The 26,646-nt window shown below is 36.9% G+C and overlaps 1 protein-coding gene across 1 annotated transcript in view; it reads right to left on the bottom strand.

The window, feature by feature from the left end:
• Positions 1-26,646, bottom strand: part of LOC120635810 (serine protease Hayan-like) — a 65,515-nt gene that overhangs the window by 25,744 nt on the left and 13,125 nt on the right. Inside the window, exons 2-3 of the mRNA XM_039906972.1 lie at positions 2,828-2,914; positions 1,478-2,230 (exon numbers count right to left, since the gene is read on the bottom strand). Of these exons, the coding sequence (XP_039762906.1) occupies positions 1,478-2,230; positions 2,828-2,897 (823 nt within the window). The 5' untranslated portion in view covers positions 2,898-2,914. The remainder of the gene's footprint in view (positions 1-1,477; positions 2,231-2,827; positions 2,915-26,646) is intronic.

The raw sequence follows: 26,646 nt of genomic DNA, 5'->3' as shown, positions 1-26,646 counted from the left end.
AGTAGTTTTTGCGTGAAAGCGTAACAAACAAACTTACATTGACGTTTTTAATATTAGTAGGGATAGGGAAGTAGGATTGTCATCAACACCATCATACCAACACAGTGCGGATCGGTGGACTCCACAAACCTTAAAAAAAATAGAGAACTCTCAGCCTTACACGTTTCCACGTGATGTTTTCCTGCACCGATAGAACAAGTTATATTTTAATTGCTAAAAAACAACGGACAACATAGAAAAGTTAAAGTGCCAGGTGGGATTCGAAGTCGACCGTCATCGTGAAGTCGTGAAGACCTCATCATGACGCGGTGATAACAAAAAGAACCCTGCATAGATTGTTGTGGGCTTTTTACGCCACGGCGCGTTCGGAACAATAATAACTTTAGTTTTGAGTTTACGAATATGGTTATCGCCATCATCTCACCTCACACCAAGTACACGTTATTACTTATTTACGTAATGTACGCATCATAAGTGGTATGTATGGGCCTACTTAAATAAAGATATTTTTGACTTTGATTTTGACTTTAAAAAAAAGGTGTTGTTCAAGACAGTATTGCGCGCCTGGGTACAGATCTAGCGGACGGAAATACGCGGACAGCGGTATAACTTCGGTGGCTACCACCACGCGGGGTTCGGGGGATGTTAAAGACATTGCGCGTCTTACATTCTGTTTACCTTTATTATTACGGTATTTTATTAGTCGGGTTACATTTGTGAACTGTGTTACCTGGTATTTCTACAATAAACGAATACAGTGCTACTTTTACTTGGACAGCCAGAGCTCCCTGGCTCCATGTAACCTAAATAGGGTACTTGCTTAATTTATTTTTTAATAAACAAATAAATATACTACGACAATTATGAAAATTAAGCTTAATTTGCTATAATCCGCGAAGAGCAGCAGAATCTGTATGGTGTAATTTATAATTACTTATACTCCACTTCACAATAAAAATTGTTAAGTCAAAATTAAGTTTCATTGTAAAGTCAACATCTCCTGAGTATGCTCCGGTTTCGGAGCGAAACGTGCGTAGAGGGTACATTGCCGAGGATCTGTTTGGTGTGGAGTATACGGATTGAAATAAATTACACCACACAGATTCTGCTGCTGTTCGCGGATTATAGCAAATTAAGCTTAATTTTCATAATATATAAGGGATTTCCGCAAAGTTACGTCGATATAACTACGATGTATACTACGACAATACACATATCGCCTCCTAGTCCCAAAGTAAGCGTAGCTTGTGTTATGGGCACTAAGATGACTGATGAATATTTTTATGAATACTATACAACATTTATACACACTACTACTACATAACATTAGTACTTAGAATATACGTAGTGTTGTTTTTTTTTTTGTAAGTTCATTTCTATTAGTTTTACAATAAAGTGTATTTTCATTTCATTTCAATTAACATCTAGCCCCAAAGTAAGCGTAGAAAATGTAAGTCTTACTTTTAAAAATACTCACTTTTCTCAGCCATTTCAATATAGCGCTTCTTATCCACAGTACTCATGTAATCTTCATTAGGCCCTATAATCAGTTCTGGACTTACGTCATCGTCGCCTTCAGGCCTCGGACCGAAGCTAGGCCTTTGAGTTGCAGGCCTATTGGTAATTGGGGGCCCATTTACAATAGCGGGCCGTACTCCAGGCCTGACTGTGTAAGGATATGCATTCTTTTTGTTAGAATCATTGTAGGAATACGAAGGTTTTGTTGATTCATAATTTATAACCGTATTGCGTTTACCATCATCAAATATAAGTCTATCGTCATTGTTCGAATTGTTTGGTTTAGATCTGTTATTGTTATATGCGTTAACGTTAACGTTTCTTGTGTTTCCTATTTTGGATTTATTCGATTGGCTTCTATTAGAATCAGTTCTAGATGTTTCTTTGCTAGCTTTGTTATTACTAATGTTTATGGTTGCGCGGGAGTTGTTTTCGTAATGCCTTCTCGTGGGATTGCCTTTGGTTGTTTTTCTACTAGGTTTGACTGTTGTACTGAAGAAGTCGTAAATTAGAGGTGCATTTTTTGTATTTCGCTTTGTTGTAGTTTCCGGACGTTTTGTGGTTTGTGAATAGAATGAGAGCGGCGTCCTTTTTGTTGTGGCTTCCGGCCTTTTTGTGGTTCTGGTTGTTTGTATTCTCTTAGTTGTGAAGTCGATTTGGAAGATTGGTCGTAATGTCTGCTGGCCGTATGGCTGCAACGCTGAGAAGAAATCTAAAAAAAAAAAAGATAAAGGTCACGTTTATTAAGACTAAATGAAGAATAATCAATTTTAAGTAACACGATTTAAAAATATTGAAGAAAATATTTATTTCTTGCTTTTTAGTTGTTCAACATAGTTAGTTCTTTTTTGTAATTTTTTTTTTTTTTAATAAAGGTTAAAAAATGTATTGATATAAAATAAACCTTTTTCTGTATCTGTCTTATAATAAACTCATGAAACCACATGGTTGTCAACAAAGACATTCTTCTTCTTCTTCTTCTTCTTCTTCTTTTGATTTATGGCTTTTCGTAGTGCCAAAACAGCACAATGTACTTTGCCAGTGTCAAGTAGCTGACATTCGTTCAAAACCTGTCGGTTCCAAAAACTTTTGTATGCAATTTATAAAATTGCTATTTAAAAACACTATAAAAATTATAAAACAGTTACATAATTATTCTCATTATACTCATAAACTACACGAGCAGTGTATCTTTTTTTTTTTTTAAATTAAGCAACAAAAAAAAAGAGAGAAATACTAAAAAGAATTGTAACAAGAATAAAAATCAAAAAAAATTGTATTGAATTAAGAAGAAACCTTTTACTCTTACCAAAAAACTGCGACCTCGCGTGCGTGGTCATGGACAGTACAAGCAACGTAGCGTACACGGGCCGGACCATCTTGACATTTTTTATATCTGTAACAACATAGGGTTTATAAGTAAATGAATAAATAATAAATATACTACGACAATACACACATCGCCATCTAGCCCCAAAGTAAGCGTAACTCGTGGCGCAATGGCGTCTAAAGAACCGTAACAGTACATAAATACACGGGATCCCTGTGGGCGTTTAACGATGTCTGTGTATAGCTGACACAGGCATACCCTACGAGTTCCGTATAAAGACGGTTTCGTCACGTTATTGTAGTGCATCAGAAATGTTCGCGCGGGCTCATACTGATGACATTTTTGCCATCAGAAGAAAACGAATAGCATCCTTGATGAAAAGAACGTGGGTAAGCAGTAACAGCATTCTGAAAGCACTAATAAATAGAAAGAAAGAAAGAAAGAATGAAAAAAAAAAAAATCGTTTATTTCGTTTCTTACATTGTAAATGATACATGTTGTGAAGACCTCCTAGTAAGCATCAAAATACCTGTGTCAGAAGGCCTTACTCTTCCATAGCAAAAACAAGATAAAATTAAAATAAAACGATTGAGTAGTGTGTCTTGGTGTGTATGTTATGTTTATGTTTGTGTGTGTGCGCGCGTGAGTGTGTGTTTGTGTGTGAGTTTGTGTGTACATGTTATTAAGTGCGTCTATATCCATTACATTTTAAATAGAAATCAACTGAAGAAGCGCCTCAGTTTCTTCATAGGTTAGTGTCTTCAGCCAGGCTGTCAACGTTTTGTTACATTGAAAAAACGTTTTTTGAAAGAAAAAAATATTTTTTACATTGCGCCACACATTACAATATTCACAACACCACACATGTTATGTGTGGCACAACCTAGAAATAAGGTGCCAGCTCAGCATTGTGCTGCATGCACCAGTGAGCATACAGCGCTGATTTTCAGTTGGCACCTTGTACCTGGTAACACCACGGAAATAAGTAGCCATCCACTGACCACATTTTATGCTTAGTTTAACAAAAATCAATCGAAAAAAAAAAATACAACAATAATAATAAAATAATATGTTGAGTCGACCGTTGTTGTTCCGATCGTCGTTTCAGTCAATGGTCTTCTCGCGAAAAGCTTCGACCAACATCTCAAGAAGCTTTCGCTTGGTTGTTGGATCAAGGGTCGGATACAGAAGGCAGTAGTCCTTGAAACGGCGCGTATTGTGAGGAGGTTTCTCACTCTGGAGCCCTGACCACCGGTTGCTTGGGCATTCAAAAGCCCCGCAAGCGGAGGGTGGAAGTTTTTTTTTTTTTTTATAAATTTTTAATAGTGTTTTTTAATTTATTCTTAAGCATTGTTAATAATTAAAAAAAAAAAGAAAAATAATAAATGATAGACAAACTAAAATTAATATTTACAACATAAGCCGTCTAACTGTTCACTTATGGGCATGGTACCCAAAATGCTGGCGCTATTGCCTCTTTGAATTGCTAGACTTACCCGTTGGGCTAAATAAGCGCCAGCTCTTGGGTCACCAGACGTAACGACCAATTTTTGGGACACGATGTTAATAAAATGTTTCGTGACAGAACACCATGGGCCCAGAATAAATTAAACTAGCATATATAATTAAACGTACATAATTATATCAATAACTGATTAAGATACACAGTGTAAAAGGTGGTTACATAATTTAAACAGATACGACTCTCCGATTTACAAGCTGTATATTGAACTCCACGTTGGGCTGCCTGGACGCAGAAATTCTAATTTGTAACATTTTGTACATTGAATATTAATATGTTATGTTTTTTTTTTTGGTTACTTTTTAATTATTCTGTTTTTAGACGGGTCATAGTTACCAAATAAAAATGAAATAAATATATAAAAAAACTAGCTGTTGCCCGCGACTTCGTCTGCGTTTGATTTTGTTTTTAAAGTATTCAGTATCGCTAAGCTTTAAATGAGTATAGTAGTATATATATATAACACGTGACTGCCAATTAATTATAGACAAATAATTTGCAATAAAATAAAGTTGTGACTATAATTAAAGATCTAAGCGATCCTATCTCTTAAGTTGGACCAGACTGCTCACGGTGTGCCAATTTCATTTTAAATCGGTTAAGTAGTTTAGGAGTCCATCGCGGACAAACATCGTGACAGGAGATTTATATATATTAAGAAATAATGAGGCTAATAAACAGCCAAGATGCACTTCTCTTTTTGCGTGGGTGGGTTAAAAATATACCAAAAGCTACTTGTTAATAGGCATAAATAATTAAAGAGAAAGGTGGTCCGTTACAAAAAAAAAAACTAGATGTCACCGGCCTCACGCGAGCAACTCCGCTATAGGTATTTATCTGTTACATAGAAAAGTACTATTAGTATAAAGGACTACAAAAAAAACTTTGGGTGTGAATTATTGCTCTAACCAGGTTTCTCTTCTAATAATTTTAAATGACAACGTGAGGTGGTGATAACATAAATAGCAACCGGCTAAGTTTGTTGTGGGCTTCTTCTTAGACCAGGACGCGTTTGGAACCCTCGTAGCTTTAGTTTAAAGTTTACGAATGTGGTTATCGCCATCATCTCACTACCGTGTAATTCTCATGTAATGTACGCATCAAAAGTGCCACATATTACATACTTGAATAAAGATACTTTTGACTTTGACTTTGACTTTGACTTTTACTTTTATAAAGAGGAAAGGTTTGTTTGTTTGTTTGGTTTTGATGTGAAACATCTATAGGCGGATGGTAAACCTGATTGTTGACGAAGCGTCGCCACGCTACATGATGGAATTTTTGTATTACGTCATGATCATAATAACCCATCACCCGCCCACTACAAAGCACGGGTCTCCTCCCACAATGAGAAGCGGTTAAGACCGTAGTCCACCACGCTGGCCCAGTGCGGATTGGTGGACTCCACACACCTTTGAGAATACTATGTAGAACTCTCAGGCATGAATGAATGAATGAATGAATACACTTTTGTTGTACACCACAGAGAAAATTTACAGAGATACAAATACAACAGCAGAATAAGGTAGAACGTACAATTTGGCGGCCTTATCGCTAAATAGCGATCTCTTCCAGGCAACCAAAGGCATACAAGAAAATGCTATACGAAATTAGTAGGTGGTACAACAAACATTAGTGAAATATTAGGATTTTAAACTAAATTAACATAAAATAAACATAAAACATGGTACATATTAAAGATATGTACAAAAATATAATATATATTCCATACATATTTACAACATATAAACATTCAAATACTCTTCTATAAATTCATAATGAAAAAAAAAAAATGAATAATTGAAAAAAAAAAAAAAGTAATAAACATAACTCAGAAAGGTAGAAGTGCGTGCTGGGATTTGAACTCGGCCCCTCGAAATTGAGTCGAGCTCCCACTGCGCTATCACCGCTTCCCATCAGCCATCCGCTTATTTATTATGAAAATTAAACTTCATTTGCTATACTCCGCGAACAGCAGGAGAATCTGTATGGTGTAATTTATAATTTCTTCAATCCTTATACTCCACACGAAGATCTTCGGCAATGTACCCTCAGAAAATCAGTAATTATCACAATATATCATGGATTTCCGCAAAGTAACGCCTGCTTCTATCCAATACATCGGCTTATTTCTATAAAAACACCAGTACAATGCAATCGTGCGAAGACGGGTCGGGTGGCTAGTATACAATAAAAAGTAGACCAGCTTCTTATCTAAAGGTCGCCGAGTAAGTGGGCGAATTGCGGTCTGATATTCCACATTAAGTACAGTTGCAGATATTAAACCGGAATAGAAATTATGTTGACCGCACAATATTACCTACCTTTCATCTATGTTATTTATTACTAACTAACTGCTCTGCGCGGTTTTACCTGTCGCAGTCTTATTTAAGAAAGCCTACATTAGCCTATCTCTAACAGTTTTGCAACGCACTCATATAAATTATGAGTAATGTTATTTAATGTTACATGTTTATATATTATTTGAATTTGGACTGCAGAATTCTAATATAGTATTTTATGTGATATATCATATTATAATAGATGTGCCCTGCGGCTTCGCCCACGTAATTTTGGTAGGCAGCGTACTGCTACATAGTCTACACCTATAGTCATATATGAGATTTTGAGATTTCTTCACAAACATTTTTTTATCGATTACAGTAATCGATTATGATATCGATTACAATATTGATTACGATAACCATTATGATATCGATTTTAATATCGATTATGGTATCGATTACGATATCGATTACAATATCGATTACAATATCGATTATAATATCGATTTTAATATCGATTTCAATATCGATTACAGTAATCGATTATGATATCGATTATAATATCGATTACGATAACGATTATGATATCGATTTTAATATCGATTATGATATCGATTACAATATTGATTACGATAACGATTATGATATCGATTTTAATATCGATTATGGTATCGATTTTAATATTGATTATGATATCGATTATGATATCGATTATAATATCGATTACAATACCGATTATGATATTGATTATAATATCGATTTTAATATCGATTATGATATCGATTACAATATTGATCTTAATTTTTAAAATCGATTATTATATCGATTATGATATCGATTACGATATCGATTACAATATTGATTATAATATCAATTATAATATTGATTATGATATCGATTACAATATCGATTATAATGTCGATTTTTATATCGATTTCCATATCGATTACAGTAATCGATTATGATATCGATTATAATATCGATTACAGCAATCGATTATGATATCGATTATAATATCGATTACAGTAATCGATTATGATGTCGATTACAATATTGATTACGATAACGATTATGATATCGATTTTAATATCGATTGTGATATCGATTATAATATCGATTATAATTTCGATTACAATGTCGATTATTAAATCGATTACTATATCGATTTTAATATCGATTATGATATCGATTACGATATCGATTACAATATTGATTATAATATCGATTACAGTAATCGATTATGATATCGATTACAATATTGATTACGATAACGATTATAATATCGATTATAATTTCGATTACAATGTCGATTAACACGAACAGAAACGGTCATAAATTAGTGATATCTGCATATCGTCTGTAGGTAGAATGGAAGCAGCCAGCCTCGCTCTCATCTCCCGCAAGATAGCAAAATGATTGTAAATATTGATGTTGGAAAAGAGCAACTACTGAGTGTCTTGACGGCTCTTCTCGGTAGAATCTGCTTTCCGAACCGGTGGTAGAGTCACACAAACATACATACTTGACGTTTCAAAAGTGTTTATAAAGTAGGCCTACTTGAAATAAATGAAATTGAATTTGAATTTGATTATTAAATCGATTACGGTATCGATTTTAATATCGATTATAATATAGATTATAATATCGATTATAATTTCGATTACAATGTCGATTTTTAAATCGATTACTATATCGATTTTAATATCCATTATGATATCGATTACGATATCGATTACAATATCGATTATAATATCGATTATAATAATGATTATAATATTGATTATAATATCGATTGTAATATCGATTGTAATATCGATTATAATTTCGATTACAATGTCGATTATTATATCGATAATAATATCGATTATAATATCGATTATAATATCGATTACAATATCGATTATTAAATCGATTATGATATCGATTACGATATCGATTACAATATCGATTACAATATCGATTATTATATCGATTATAATATCGATTATAATAACGATTATAATATCGATTATAATATCGATTGTAATATCGATTGTAATATTGATTATAATTTCGATTACAATGTCGATTATTACATCGATTATTATATCGATTATAATATCGATTATAATATCGATTACAATATCGATTATTAAATCGATTGTGATATCGATTATAATTTCGATTACAATGTCGATTATTAAATCGATTACGATATCGATTCAAAAAATTCAAAATTCAAAATTCATTTATTTCAAGTAGGCCTAATACAAGCACTTTTGAAACGTCAAGTCTGTCCGTGTGTAGTGACTCTACCACCGGTTCGGAAGGCAGATTCTACCGAGAAGAAGCCGGCAAGAAACTCAGCAGTTGCTCTTTTCCAACATCAAAAATTTACATTTTATATTTTAACATTCATTTTCCTATCTTGTGAGAGATGAAAGCGGAGCCGGATGCTTCCAAGCAACCTTGTCATTAAGAAACTCATCAATTGTATAATAACCTCGCTGTAATAAATGTGTTTTAACACATTCTTTAAACTTATGGATTGGTAGGTCCAAAATTACCTTAGGAATCATATTATAAAAGCGTATACTCAATCCCACAAATGACTTCTGCACCTTTCGCAGACGATATGCAGATGTCACTAATTTATGACCATTTCTTGTAAGTCGACTGTTTATATCCACTTTTTGTTTATAAAGACTAATATGTTGTCTTACAAATACTATATTGTTATAAATGTATTGTGAGGCTACCGTAAGTATACCAATTTCTTTAAATTTTTCACGGAGGGATTCACGTGATTTAAGTTTATATATTGACCGTACAGCTCTTTTCTGCAATATGAATATAGTTTCAATATCAGCAGCTTTGCCCCATAATAAGATCCCGTAAGACATCACACTATGAAAGTACGCGAAGTAAACAAGTCTTGCTGTTTCTACGTCAGTAATCTGTCTAATTTTCCTGACGGCGTAGGCAGCCGAGCTTAGTTTACCTGCTAGTGTATCTATATGGGTACCCCACTGAAGCTTACAATCCAAGGTCATGCCCAGAAAAACTGTGGAATCTTCCATTTTTAGTGATTCTCCATTTATTATTATATTTTTATTAACTTTCTTTACATTTGGTAAAATAAATTTCACACACTTAGTTTTTTTTGCATTTAAAAGTAAATTATTGACAGTAAACCAGTGCGACACATGCGACATAGCACGGCTTACATCGTCAGAGTTGTCTCTACCTCTATCAGTTTTAAAAATTAGAGATGTATCATCAGCAAACAGTACAATGTCACAGGTTTCACTGACATGGTGTGGTAGATCATTTATATACACCAAAAATAGAAAGGGACCCAAGATTGAACCCTGTGGGACACCCATTGACGTAGCCGACCCCTGCGACTTAATGTCTTTTATGCAAACCCATTGGGTTCTGTCACTGAGATAAGAGGCAACCAAATTTAGTGCAACGTTTTTGATACCATAATTGGCTAGTTTAAGAAGCAAGGTTTTATGATCGACACAATCGAATGCTTTGGATAGATCACAAAAAACACCAATGGCATTCTGCGAACGTTCCCAGGCATCGTACACATGTTTTAAAAGTTTAGCGCCTGCATCCGTGGTGCTACGACCTTTAGTAAAACCGTACTGCTCCGGATGTAGTAAGTTGTTTGAAGTGATTCAAAAGTTGATTTAATATAATTTTTTCAAAGACCTTACTAAGAGCTGGTTAGATTGAAATGGGTCTGTAATTGTTAATGTCGTTTTTATTGCCAGATTTAAATAGAGGTATAAGTTTACTATGTTTCATTAAATTTGGAAAAGTACCTCTATCAACACATTCATTAAAAAGTATGGCTAAGTAAGGGGCAATAACGTCTATAATGTTAGATATTACCATTACAGACATACCCCATAAATCACCGGTTTTTTTCTGTTTCAACAACTTAAAATTCTTTATTATATCATATGCAGATATATGTTTAAAATTAAATAAAACGTTGCACTCATTAACGTTGTTCCTCAATAAACTCTGAGCTGCAGTAGGTGAAGAATTAAGTGAATCAGTCAACAAAATAGGAACACTCTGAAAAAAGTTTTCAAAGGTACTTGCAACCTCACTGTCAGCGGTAATCGATTGTTAATATCGATTGTGATATCGATTATAATTTCGATTACAATGTCGATTATTAAATCGATTATAATATCGATTTTAATATCGATTACAATGTCGATTATTAAATCGATTACTATATCGATTTTAATATCGATTACAATATTGATTATAATATCGATTACAGTAATCGATTATGATATCGATTACAATATTGATTACGATAACGATTATAATATCGATTATAATTTCGATTACAATGTCGATTAACACGAACAGAAACGGTCATAAATTAGTTATATCTGCATATCGTCTGCGAAAGGTGCAGAACTCCTTTGTGGGGTTGAGTATACGCTTTTACAACATGATTCCTAAGGAAATTCTTGACCTACCAATGCATACATTTAAAAAATGTGTAAAAACGCATCTAGTACAGCGAGGTTACTATACATTTGATGAATTCCTCAATGACAAGGTAGAATGGAAGCAGCCAGCCTCGCTCTCATCTCCCGCAAGATAGCAAAATGATTGTAAATGTTGATGTTGGAAAAGAGCAACTCCTGAGTTTCTTGCCGGCTCTTCTCGGTAGAATCTGCTTTCCGAACCGGTGGTAGAGCCACACAAACATACATACTTGACGTTTCAAAAGTGCTTATAAAGTAGGCCTACTTGAAATAAATGAAATTGAATTTGAATTTGATTATTAAATCGATTACGGTATCGATTTTAATATCGATTATAATATCGATTATAATTTCGATTACAATGTCGATTATTAAATCGATTACTATATCGATTTTAATATCGTTTATGATATCGATTACGATATCGATTACAATATCGATTATAATATCGATTACAGTAATCGATTATGATATCGATTACAATATTGATTACGATAACGATTATAATATCGATTATAATATCGATTATAATATCGATTGTAATATCGATTATGATATTGATTACGATATCGATTACAATATCGATTATAATATCGATTATAATATCGATTGTAATATCGATTGTGATATCGATTATGATATCGATTATAATATCGATTATAATATCGATTGTAATATCGATGGTGATATCGATTATAATATCGATTACAATATCGAAAATAATATCAATTACAATATCGATTATAATATCGATTTTAATATCGATTATGATATCAGTTAAAATAATCGTTATCGTAATCAATATTGTAATCGATATCATAATCGATTACTGTAATCGATATTATAATCGATATCATAATCGATTACTGTAATCGATATTGAAATCGATATTTAAATCGATATTATAATCGATATTGTAATCGATATCGTAATCGATATCATAATCGATATTAAAATCGATATTGTAATCGATATCCTAATCGATATCATAATAAATTACTGTAATCGATATTAAAATCGATATTGTAATCGATATCATAATCGATACTATAATCTATATTACTATGATTTCAATGATAAAACATATGTTCCAAGTGATTATGAAGACTCAGAGAGAGCATACTTCAGTGTAGAAATGAAGATTTCATGGACAGACCCAGACGAACACGGAAACCACCAGAGAGATATGGTATGTCAAATCTTTGGGCAAGCGCTGAAAACTATGATGATGGGGCAGGTTTGACACTGAAGGAAGCTTTAAAAGGACCAGAAAAGAATCAGTGGATGTTGGCCATGCAAGAAGAACTACAGTGTTTCAAAGAAAATGATGCGTGGGAATTATGTGATAGTTCGCAAGATGGTAGGGTTGTACAGTGTAAGTGGGTGCTTCGTAAAAAATATGATTGTGACAATAATGTTCGGTTTCGTGCACGTTTAGTTAGCGCGTAACGTAGCACGACTATACAGAAGCATTTTCTCCTGTTGTGAGGCATACTACCATATCAGCAAGTTATTGGTTGTCTAATGTACTTAGCAGTTCTAACCAGGCCTGATATTACTTATGCAGTTGGATTTTTGAGTCAATTTAACAATTGCTATTCTACTGAACATTGTGCATATGTAAAGCGTCTATTGAGATACAAAAAATTACGGTTTGAAGTACACTGCTGATGGAAATTCAATATTAGAAGGATATGTAGATGCAGATTGGGGTGCAAATGTTATAGATAGGAAGTCATATACAGGTTATTGTTTCACTATATCTGGTTGTGTAATTTCTTGGGAAACTAAAAAAACAAACCACTGTAGCCTTGTCTAGTAGTGAGGCCGAATATATGGCTATTACAGAAGCATGTAACGAAGCTGTTTATTTGAGAAACTTACTATATGAAATTACACAAAATTGTTATACCATAGATTTGTTTAACGATAATCAGAGTGCTCATAAGCTAACTATGAATCCAATGTTTCACAAGCGTACAAAACACATAGACATTAAGTTTCACTTTTGTAGAGAATGTGTAGTAAATAAAATTGTAAATGTGAAGTATTTGCCTACAGCTGATATGCCAGCTGATGTATTCACGAAGGCTTTATGTACTGTGAAACATTATAAGTTTTTGGATGTATTAGGTATTCAAAGATTATAATTTCTTTATACCTCCATATTGTTAGATATAGTAGGGGTGTTAAAGGTCTTATATCTACACAACATGTTACTAGTGAATGGCATGTTTTTTTTGTTTTAAAAATAAAATGTAGTCAGTGTCACTCGTCAATGCATTAGGTTGTTTTATTATAGATATCATAATCGTTATCGTAATCAATATTGTAATCGATATTAAAATCGATATTATAATAATATTCTTTTTATAATATCGATTATTTTAACTGATATCATATTCGATATTAAAATCGATATTATAATCGATATTGTAATCGATATTTTAATCCATATCATAATCGATATCGAATCTCCCAAAGTTAGTAACTTGAACCATGAAAATGAACATAAAATACTTTGATCCCTGAATAAAGTAGTGTCGGGATAAACACTGGATTGAAAGTGTGGGCTAATATTAGTATTATTTAATGAGCCAAAAATCCTGATTTAATAACTTGATAAATAATATATGTTTGTCTTGGTACATATCTAGCCGAAATATCCAGATATCCCATTATACTGATATCCTATTTGTGCCCATGACAAACCAATAATATAGCTTTGAGAACCGATGGACGTTGCCGTCCCAAGATGCTGGAATGGAGACCCCCAACTAGGTGACTTAAAATTATCGAACTTGTTTTTCGGGAGATTATTTGCTTTGTCAGGAGTCGGGAGGACATACAAAAATACTGGCAACCCTACAAACCGCTCAGAGCCAACGTAGCAGCACTGTAGCAGTCGTTGTAAGTAATAGTAGCCGGTTGTTAAGTTAAAGTCGTCTTAAACGCTCAACGGACAGAGTTGTAGCAGTCATCGGTTGCTAAGTTAAACGAGACTTAAAACCGAAGCGGCTCAACCGAAGGTGTTGACCCACTGACCCACGGAGGCGACCCAGTGCCCTACTTTCCAACAAAAAACTCAGGACTGGCCGATTGAAATTTGGGTTAGTTAGGTTAGTCGAACACAGGTTAGGTTTTGTTTTTTTTTTTTTCATATTTCAGACACTTGTCTTCCAACATGGTGGTCGGAAACTGTCAATCAATTTTCTGTTAATTGCCCAATTATATTTGAGTTTTTGCGTCTGTGTGGGTGTGCGTGTGTGATTTTAACTTTAAATTCTACATTAGTCCTTCTCCTGTTATACTCATTTGTTACTTTACCTGGTTCTCAGTATTATTTCCATTATTTTTGTTTCACATGTTTTATATTTCATTTCATGTTCTTTTCATAATTTCTATTCTTTTTTATTCTGTTTATTTTATACAGTTAATTAATGTTCAATGTAATTTGTTAAAACTATAGAATTCTAACAATTAATAAAAAAAACCCCTTATCGCGATGCGAGAATGACCGCTCCGTAACCAGGGGCCTCCGGCAACCCAGACCCTCCAGCCGGAGTTCTTGCGGCGTGTCGTCGAGGGACTCGTCCCGGACTCCCAGGGACACGTCCCACCAACGATGTCCTCCCCGGTGCCTGAGGCTGAAAGGGGGTCCGCCCCACTCTTCGACAGCGGTTCTGTCCCGCTGGTTACCGGGGAGGAGATGGACGTAGCCTTTGGCCGCCTCCGGTCCAAGAAGACGGCACCCGGACCAGACGGCATCCCGGGTCGGGTGATATACATGACCCGGGAGTTTCTTGAGGCAAGACTCCGGGGAGCTGTTCTACTAGCTGGACAGTTCCCCAAGTCTTAGAAGGGGGGACTGCTGTGCCTCATCCGTAAAGTAGGGCGACCGCTGGACGCTCCGTCGGCGTACAGACCGATAGTCTTGCTCAAAGAGATCGGGAAGGTCTTTGAGAAGATCCTTGCTGACCGACTCGTTGGGCATCTGGAAACTGTCGGTCCAGGGCTCTCGGTGGAGCAGTACGGCTTTAGGGCGGGTCGCTCGACTATTGACGCCCTATACGTGATTTAAAGTTATGCTCAATCGTGTATCCGGGGTACTGCAGGTATGCTATATCCGCTGGTCTTCCGATTTGCGTCTCCGTCATCATCATCATCATCATCATCACATCAACCGATAGACGTCCACTGCTGGACATAGGTCTTTTGTAGGGAGTTCCAAGTTCCACGATTCTGAGCCGCTTGGATCCAACGGCTACCTGCGACGCGCTTAATGTCGTCTGTCCACCTCGTTGGGGGTCGACCAACGCTGCGCTTACCAGTACGGGGCTGCCATTCCAGCACCTTGGGACCCCAACGTCCATCCTTTCTCCGAACTATGTGCCCGGCCCATTGCCACTTAAGCTTCGCGACTCGTTGAGCTATGTCGGTAACTTTGGTTCTTCTACGAATCTCCACATTTCTGATTCGATCGCGTAGAGATACTCCGAGCATAGCTCTCTCCATCGCCCGCTGAGTGACTCTAAGCCTTCTTATGAGGCCCATAGTTAACGACCATGTTTCAGAGCCATAGGTCATCACTGGCAACACGCACTGTTCGAAGACTTTCGTCTTCAGGCACTGAGGGATTTCTGACGAAAAGATGGCACGGAGTTTCCCGAACGCTGCCCATCCGAGTTGGATTCGGCGGTTCACCTCCTTCTCGAAATTGGACCTACCTAACTGGATCGTGTGTCCTAGGTATACGTATTCGTCAACAATTTCGAGTGCAGTGTTCTCAACGATTACTGGTTGAAGCGGAACATGAGCATTAGACATAATCTTCGTCTTGCTCATGTTCATTCGTAGGCCAACCTGTTGAGAAGCTCTGCTGAGGCCATCGAGCATCGTATTTAGGTCTCCCAGAGTCTCTGCCATTATGACTACATCGTCGGCAAACCGAAGTTGAGTGATGTACTCGCCGTTAATGTTGATGCCAAGTCCGTTCCATTCCAGAAGCTTAAAGACGTCCTCCAACGCAGCGGTAAATAGTTTCGGGGAGATAACATCTCCCTGTCGCACTCCTCGCTGCAATTGGATTGGTCTCGTAGTCTGATCCTGTATACGAACTGACATAGTGGCGTTTTTGTACAAACACTGCAACACTTGGATATACCGGTAGTCAATTCGGCATCTCTGCAGTGACCTAAACACAGCCCAAGTTTCCACCGAATCAAAGGCTTTTTCATAGTCCACAAACGCTAAGCAAAGTGGCCGGTTATACTCTTCAGTCTTCTGTATAACCTGCCGCAGCGTATGAATGTGGTCTATGGTACTAAAGCCCTTACGGAAACCGGCTTGTTCGGGAGGCTGGAAGTCATCAAACCTACGAGCGAGACGATTCGTAATGACTCTCGAAAACAGCTTGTAGATATGACTCAGCAGCGAGATGGGTCTGTAATTCTTCAACAAGGTATTATCACCTTTTTTGAAGAACAGAACCACCACACTCCTGTGCCATGTCTCTGGCGTTGTGCCTTGGTGAATAACGGAATCAAACAATCGCTGAAGGACTTTCAGTATCGGTTTTCCACCTGCCTTCAGGAGTTCTGCCGTTATTCCGTCATCACCCGGCGCCTTGCCATTTTTAAGCTGCTTGAGAGCCACACTAATCTCGTATAGGCTGACGTCTGGGATATCTTCGGTATAGTGTCGAGTTAATTTGGCTCTAGGATCCTTAGCCAAATCTTCAACAGGCGTCTGTACTGTGGTGTACAACTGTCCATAAAAGTTCTCAACCTCACCCAAGATCTCAGGTTTGGAAGAGACAAGACTACCATTATTGGTCTTCAGTCGCATCAACTGGCTCTGACCGATAGACAGATCTCTAGCGAACACTTTAGAGCCTCTGTTTTGCTCGATGGCATTTTTAATACGCTCTGTATTGAAGTGCCGCATATCACGAGTCTGTGATTTAGAGATCTGCCTATTAATCCGCCGGTAAGCGGACGCGTCTGCTATAGACTGTAGTCTCATCTCTTGCCTCTCCGTCATAAGCTTGAGTGTATTGGTTGAGAACCTATTGGCCTTGTTTCTACGGTGGGCCTTGTAGAATTTGGACCCGACTGTTTGGACAGTTTCCACCAGCCTGTTGTTCAAATCGTCCACAGTGTCGCAATCTGCTAGGCAACCGAACCGGTTCTGTAGTTCTAGTTGAAAGCTCTCGGGGTTTTGAATATGGGCACGAGTAGGCCGGAGTGTAGACTTCACCAGTCTGACTCTTTCAAGTTGAACGTTTATACTCAATGTGCCTCTTACCATACGGTGATCACTTCCGGTTTTAACCCTGTTGATCACAGAGACATCATTGAATACATGCCGTTTGGTCGACATGATGAAGTCGATCTCGTTTCTCGTGGAACCATCGGGGCTTATCCAGGTCCATTTCCTGTGTGACCGCTTCTTGAAGAAGGAGTTCATCATATAAAGGCCCTCCTTCTCCATGAAGTCAGCCAACATTTGACCCCTGTGGTTCCGTTGCCCATACCCAAATTGCCCCACCCTCAACTCTGAACCAGTTCGCTCGCCAAGCTTCGCGTTGAAATCCCCCATCACAATATTGTAGTAGGTGTTCGAGGCATGTATGTATGTTCGTCTCCGTCAAGAAGAGTAAATGCGGCCTCTCAGTCTCCAGATGGTGGTGGACTGCAAGGAGTTTAGAGTGCAGTCCTCTGATATTGGAGAAGTGCACTTATAACGAGAGGAGGTGCAACCGCTGTGAAAGCTTACTCTTCTTTTTTTTCGGTTTCATTGTATGCAAGGATGAATAGGAAGGGGAATGACAGCTGTACGAGGCGCTAAGTTCATTGACTCCATGATTTACGAAGTGACCGCACAGTAGGAAGGCTCGACTGGAGGCTGCGGGGACGCCCGAACCCCCCTGGGAATTGCGATCGGATCCTCTCTCCGGTCGCCAACCGGCACGATGGAGGCCATCCCAGGATTTTTCGCTAGTTGGCGGGGCAGCCTTTCATAGGTGGCGAACCTACTAATTGGGCCCCCTACTAACTGCGGTCGGCCAGCGGTGCACCTTGCTTCGGATTCCGCTAGCCTCCAAATCCAGACGTCCAGCGCAGACACCTAGCAAATTAGGCCCTGTCATTAAAACTCAGCGCAACTGTACATACCCATACCCCTTGAAAAAACGCTACTACGAACATCGCACCGGAATACGACGAATCGCTTGGCGACGCGGATTTGCTCGCAGGGTGGTTACTCTAGCCTCGGCCGAAGCCTATGTTGCTCGTTTGGCACCACCCAGGGGTCACGTGTAGGGTAAAGAGGTTTCAGACCTAGTTTTGGTATAAACTACGGACGCGAGCAACTCCGACCCCCAAGCTTAAACAACCTAAGAAGATAAAAAGAAAAAAAAACATGTGTATGCTTATGTATGTATGTCATATGTCTTAGTGCCCATAACACAAGCTACGCTTACTTTGGGGCTATATGGCGATGTATGTGTATTGTCGTAGTAAATTTATTAATTTTATTATTAAAAAAAGGTATTGTTTGAATTATTGAAATTCAACTGTCAAACCTTTTTAGAGAACTAAAATGTTGACTATAGCTAACTTCATGGTGTCGGTTTTTTTGTGACGGTTTACGCGCAAATCTTAAAAATGTACTCTCACCATTTTTCCCTGACGCGCCAAAAGAAGTATAATTTCAAAAATTTGGTGCGCACTCTATAACCGATATTGAACCCGAAACTTTAATGACTTATTCGAAATTATGTGTTTGAGTGGGTCTCTATAGTCCATATTATTTGGAAATTAACCTATTTAGTGCAGACAAAGTTTCATGGGTCAGCTAGTACTATATATATATATGTATATCCCTATCCCTATCCCTACTAATATTATAAATGTCAATGTAAGTTTGTTTGTTACGCTTTCACGCAAAAACCACTAAACCGATCCTCATGAAACTTTGTACACATATTCTTGGAAGTGTTAGAAGTAATATAGGATACTTTTTATCCCGACATTAAGCTCGGTTCCTTTGGGAGAGGGGATGAAAGGGTTTGACGATTTTACACCATAACTCCGACGAATTATAACCGATTAAAATAATTATTTTAGTACTATAGAGTTATAATATGTGTTTAATTTTGTCCAAACTTTGTGTAGATCTGATGAATGTGTTTTGAGATCCATCTCCAGGACAGAACTCCTCAGCGGACGGCAGCAAACCCCTCATTTATTTTTTTTAGAACCACAACTAAAATGAATACCACATCAAAAAACAAAATCAAACGCAGGCGAAGTCGCGGGCAATAGCTAGTTGATAATAAAGAAGTATAGTCCTTAAGTAATGTAACTTTAATAATGTTCAAACTTACTATGTAAATTACGACCAGAAGGCGACCACTAGTATACATTTAAATGACAATGTGAGATGGTGATAACAAAAAGAACAACCGGCTAATGTTGTGGGCTTCTTCTTACACCAGGGCGCGTTTGGAACCCTCGTAGTTAGTTTTAAGTTGACGATTGTAGTTATCGCCATCACTACTCACTGCTATGTATATATTTTGTATATATTTTTGTATATCAACGCATCAAAAGTGCCATCTATGTGCCTATTTGAATAAAGAAATGTTTGACTGACTTTGACATAAATACTTATATAAATAACTAGCTTACCCAGCGCGCTTCGCCGGGCTAGATTTTGCTTCATTTTATTTAAACAATAAACTCACAGCATTAAATTTTTAATTTAAGTCTCATAACATATTAAATTTATTTCTCTCTGTATTCATAACCTTCTATTCTCTTCTCGAGCGGGTGAAGATCATTATCTACATCCATGTACACCCAACAATAGAATATCATCATAGTAAATAAAAGCTGTATTTGACAGTTTGACAGTTCAAAAATAGGAGTGCTCCGATCGTCACCAAACTTTACAGGATTACTCGCCAGGTCAATCCGGAGATTCCCTGAAAGTTTCATTGAAATCGGTCCAGCCGTTTCGGAGCCTATACGGAACATACCCACACACTTTCTCTTTTATATATATAGATAGATAGATAGATAGATATAATATAAATTATGACTTGAAATGATTAACAAAACAAACAAGAAACCTAATAACAGTTAATATCGAATTTATTATTTTTAATTAGAACTATAATGACATATATGCTAAGTTTACTTTAATGACTAATGTACTATTATTATTGTTATTATTTTTCGTTAATTTGTTTTATAATCTTTTTGTTAATATTAAGACAATTCATAATTCCGTGCTAGCATTTATTTAATTTGATATACATATTTAAAAAAATATATAATGAAAGTAAATTATGAATCTATTGAATTATAATAAATTACTAGTTGTACCCTGCCACGCTTCGCTGTGGCACATTTTTATGGAATGGTTGAGAAATGAGAAACAAAACAAAGAATACATTGCATATGTCAGCGAGTGTTTTTTCTCGCTTTCGGCAGATGGCGCGGTCACTGGTACATCGATCATTAAAAAAACTGTAGTTTCGCGGTCGCGGATATGTGACTGATGCAAAAAATAGATAAAAACAATCCTCGATGCGGATCATGCTAAAATTTCAGCTCGATCGGTGCAAACTTTTTGAGTTTTTGAAGCGTAAACTAACCAACATAACATTTTTAAACGGTTTTTATATATATAGATTGTTAGAACATCCTTCACTTAATCTCATTACTGTAACGTGTTTGATATTGCGAAATATACATACACCAACTGGTAGAATGTACTGGATTCTATTTAATAATATAAAAACTCTGTGTACCTACATTCTTGTGAATAAATTATTATTCTCATTATAGTATGCAGATAAATATAGTGATATTGGCGTGATCGCAAGCCTTAACGATTGCTGTAGGATGTATCTACGCCCATACTGTTACATTAGATAACATACCGGGCTGAGATAGTGATTATGTGCTACCGTTTTCCCGCGGTTTCTCGCTTGTAGTATGGGGCGTATTATGAGTTGCACCTTACTCCATATCGGCCTCATAAGAAGGCTCAGAGTCACTCAAAGGGCGATGGAGAGATCCGTAGGAGAAATAGAGTTACCGACATAGCTCAGCGAGTCATCCGCCATCTTGGACCTATTTTCATGAAACCTTAACTGAGCTAAGAACACTCCCAACTATCTTTCAGACAAATAAAAAAACAAAATCTTAATCGGATCATCCATTCGGCCGCTACGATGCCACAGACACTCACACGCACATATACATACATACACACACACACACACACTCATACATACATATATATACATACGAACACATGCACATACGCACATACACACACACGCACTCACGGCGCGTCGTCGCACCTCAGCTTTTTCATAAGGGGTTAAAATATATATGATACAGACCCATTGTTTCGGTGGGTATTATGATACAGATAACAGATCCACTCGTCTTGTATGAGACTCAGACGATGTAAAGGTTTGTCATGGTGTCCACGGACTAAAAACAGCCGGTTGGCGCAGTTGGCAGCGACCCTGCTTTCTGCGTCCAAGGCCGTGGGTGCGATTCCCACAACTGGTAAAAAATGTTTGTGTGATGAACATGAATGTTTTTCAGTGTCTGGGTGTTTATCTGTATATAATAAGTATTTATGTGTATTATTATTTTTTTTTCAAATAACATATAATTTTTATTAATACATAACTATAACTTAAAATAAACTATTTAAAAACTAAATAAAATCTAAAACTTCCTCTAAACCACCCCATCGAGGCACAGTTCCCAAGATGCTGGCAGCATTGCCCCTTTGGATGGCCAAACTAATTCGTTGGCCAAGGTCACATGTATATATATATATATATATATACAACATGTGACTGTCAATTATTTATAGACAAATAATTTGCAATAAAATAAAATTGCGACTATAATTAAAGATCTAAGTTATCCTATCTCTTAAGTTGGACCAGACTACTCACAGTGTGCCAATTTAATTTAAAATCAGTTAAGTAGTTTAGGAGTCCATCGCGGACAAACATCGTGACAGGAGATTTATATATATTAAGATAGTATAAAAAATAAACTGACAGTCCTGAAAGTACAGCTAATCTTTTTAACAATGCTCCCTCTAGAAAAGTATAGCCCTAATTAAACACCTGTCAATTTTGTGTACTTTAAAGTAGTACGAGTGATAATCTACCTAACGCATTTATTGTACGGAGAAGGTACTTTGTAACTTAAGTATTCAGAATTCTTGTAAAACTTGTTATATTGTTGTCTGCACAAAATACCTACTTGACCTGTTTCGTTAAAACAGAACAGAGGACAAAAAATTAAAAACAGTCGGCCAGGTGCGAGTTTACTCCCGTTGAGAGGGTTCCGTACTATATATCATATTTATTTCTTTAGAAAAACCAAAAACTAATATATTTTTAGTTGACAACAATCATACAATCTATAAAAAATTATGATGAAAGACGCATGTCCAACTAGCACTTCGACAGTTTATAATTACGCCTAGGCCCCTAGAATCCCGACCGTCCTCCCAGAACCGCAATACATTCATTTGCCGATAACCACCTGAGGGGTTGCTACGGCGTCACCGGGGGAGTGGGGCGAGCGCGAAAGCGCGCCATGAGAAGAGCCCCAGGGCTCGACGACATCGGGGGGAGAGTGGGATACGTCGACCCGAGGGTGCCTCCAGCGAGGACTCGGACCTCGGCTCGGTTCGACGATAATCTGACTGTTGGTGGACTTTTGGACTAATCATTGTTTAGTCCGATCGCCCCCGTGACCGTGGTAAGGATCCACGTCCGGATGACGTCAGAAATCGGGGCCCAACCGCAATACGCATGATTTCAGAAATATATACGGATATATACGGATATATACGGTATAGATATACGGATCCGTTTTAGATTATGAGTTACGGGACCCTATAATTAGTTAAGTTTACCTGCTCATTTTTTAAAAGGGCATCAATAAATTATAAAACCGACTTGAATGTACTACTATTATACCATAATTGCTGGTTAGTAAATAATTGCATTAATTGTGCATTTGTAAATTTAAGTTGTGATAAATAATGGCGGACAAACAATATAAATATTTGAAGCAAAAATGAACTCGTTGGGGGGCGTTCATAAAATACGTGAGATTTATTTATTTTATTTATTTATATTCTTATTCTAACACTATCATTACAGAATACTTAAACCTAATGCGATAGTGTATCTTTTTTTTTTTTTTTACATAATGTTAACATTATAATATTTAATTACCTATTCGGGTAACAAATAACCCACATTGCGATCCTCGTGAATTCGCTCAGAGCGCAACAATACAAATCACATTGCTCTGATATGACATTGAGGATGCGGAGGGCCCGCGTCATCGGTGCCTCTTTTAATAAATTTGTCCGCCAAATCGGGAGATGTTTAAGGGGGGGGAGGGGGACGAGTCAAATGTCATCTAATCTTACGTTGGAGAGAGAGGGGGTCTCAGCATATAACGCATTTTTTTTTCCAGATTAAAAAAAAAATTATACCATTTTCTTCCATTGGTCTTTTACAATAACAATCGAAAACAAATCTCACGACATCTTACCAGGGGGGGAGGGAGGGAAAGAAAATTTTAAAAACACCTCACGTAGTTTATTGACGCCCCCTTGTGTAGTTTACTAGGTTACATAAAATTGCTAGTTCATTCAAGGGCAATTGTATATTACTTTATAACAAATTACCCGGCTAAATTTGTTGTGGGCTCTTCTTAGACCAGGGCGCGTTTGGAACCCTCGTAGCTTTAGGTTTAAGTTGGCGAACGAAGTTATCACCATTCCCTTACAATTATGTAAACATATATGTATGAACGCTACAGAAGTGCCTGTGATAGGCCTACGTGAATAAAGAATTTTTGAATTTGAATTTTGAACTTGATGGACTGGGAAGTGTTACTCTGTTTATAAGCGACAATTTTATAGTATTACAATAAAAAAAATCCCTGTCACTTCTAAATATTGAGAGTTGAGAGATAGATTGAGAGAGAGATTGACAGTTCTGTGCGTTCAATACGACTTGTTATCCCGACGCAAAAACTACGGGGTGTTATAAGTTTGAATCTAGTATGTGTGTGTGTCTGTCTGTGGCATTTCTCGAAACGATGAACAAATTTTTATTTGTTTTTTTATCGGTTTTTTTCTTTTGTCCATAAAAGTTATAGGGAGTGACTATTTTCAGAATTTTATTGAAAAAAATCATGATCACCACACAAACATTTTCCAGTTGCGGGAATCGAACCCACGGCCTTGGACTCAGAGAGCAGGGTCGCTGCCCATTGCGCCAATCGGCCGTCAAGTAATAAGTTCGCTCGATATAAATTGGATTGGATTATAATTGAAATAACAAGCGGTAGGGAATTAAAATGGAATTCTAGCTAGCTCGCATCACGTGACCTTGTCCGCTTCAAGTGATTAATTGCATAGTTAGTGGCATCTTCCGAGAAAATCTTATAACAACTACCTGTCGTGTATAAACAGTTATGCCATATTTATTATGCTATTATGCTATTAGCTATTAAGTAATATTTAAATACGTAATCTTCTGATCATATCTATAACGGCCGATTGGCGCAGTGGGCAGCGACCCTGCTTTCTGAGTCAATAGCCGTGGGTTCGATTCCCACAACTAGAAAACCTTTGTGTGATGAATATGAATGTTTTTCAGTGGGTGTTTATCTGTATATTATAAGTATATATGTATATTATTATTCATAAAAATATTCATCAGTCATCTAAGTACCAATAACGCAAGCTACGCTTGCTTTGGGGCTAGATGGCGATATATGTATTGTTGTATTATATCTATTTATTATTTATTTATAAATAAACTACTTATGCCCGTTTTCACCAAACCAAGGAAACGCCTTAATTGGATGCCTTGTTTTAGTGATTCCTAGAGAAAAAAAACGTTTCACGAACCCTTATGTCAAGAGTAACGACCTTAGACGCCATTTAACCGACACCGATTCCGCGGATCGTAAAGTTTAGGACACTCGTAAACTGACATATGACAGATGAAAAATTTTTTTTTTTTATTAACAATAGGCCAGCGCTTGACGACAATCATGCTCGTTAGAAAGCAATGATGAGGTCTAGGTTGGAGCACGCTTGCCTAGAAAAAGCCTATTCACTCTAGCCTTGAAGGTACTCAAATTATACGTGGCAGGAAACACGGTTGCCGGGAGGGCGTTCTACATCCTAACGGCGCGTATCAGAAACGTAAATAACGCTTCGTGCGTGTTGATGGAATATCAACCACATAAGGATGCCGCCGCTCACGGTGTCTCGCTGTTCTGTGGTAGAACGGGGATGGAGGAACAAGATTGTGAAGTTCCTGAGCACACTCGCCGAAGTATATCCGGTAAAAAACCGATAAACAGGCAACATTGCGTCGGTGCTGGAGACTATGTAGTTTCGCCTTGCCACATATAATTAATTATTAATTTTAATTGAAATTTAATTTATTTTTGGTGTAGAGACTTTGGGACCGTGGGGTCCGGAGGCAAGAGCCCTTTTCAAAGAATTATCGAAAAGGGTTATCGAGTCTACCGGTGATCCTAGAGCGGGCAGTTACCTTGACGAATTAGTTTGGCCATCCAAACGGGCAATGCTGCCAGCATCTTAGGAACTGTGCCTCGCTGCGGTGGTTTCGAGGACGTTTTAGATTTTATTTAGTTTTTAAATAGTTTATTTTAGGTTATAGTTATGTATTAATAAAAATTATAAATAAATTGTATATTTCTAAATTTATTTTTTAATTGAAATTTAATTTATTGTAATTTTTAATTGTAGATTTTAATAATTTTTTTTTTTCTCTTTATTTATTTATTTTTAAAATCGGTTTTATATTTATTTTGTGTTTATTTTTAAAATCTGTCTTATATTTATATTTATTTTGTGTTAAATTTTGTATATGGGTCCCCGACCTGAAATAAAATGATTTAATTTAATTTTATTTTATTTTTATTTATTTTATAATTCTCCTGGCGCGACGACCCACCGAATCCAAAGCTTCACGCTGGTACTTGGCAGAGCCAACCCACAGGTGACTACAGTACTCCATGCTTGTTCGCACTTGAGCTGATACAGTGCGAGGCGTTGACCTGGCGTGAAGTACCGCCTAACCTTATTAAGGATAGCAAGTTTTTTAGCAGCGTGGTTGACAAAGTGAAACACCAGATACCATAGTCTGTGGCAAGAACCATAGACAAGTTAGGTTATATGAGTTGCCTAGCAAAAATCGATTGGTGAAAGGTAACTGCATGCGTAGGAGTCTTCTTTGAATGGGCGTTACTTACTTACGGATTGCCTTGGGCAAAACGGGCATTATTACGGTCGTAAAGTTTATTGCTTCTTGTTTATTAATTACCGATATTTAGGGTCGCAGCTGGATGCAGAATAAAAATATAAAATATA

Source organism: Pararge aegeria, chromosome 27 (genome assembly GCF_905163445.1).
Source record: "Pararge aegeria chromosome 27, ilParAegt1.1, whole genome shotgun sequence".
NCBI lineage: Eukaryota > Metazoa > Arthropoda > Insecta > Lepidoptera > Nymphalidae > Pararge > Pararge aegeria.
This window is presented reverse-complemented; position numbering and strand designations above follow the sequence as displayed.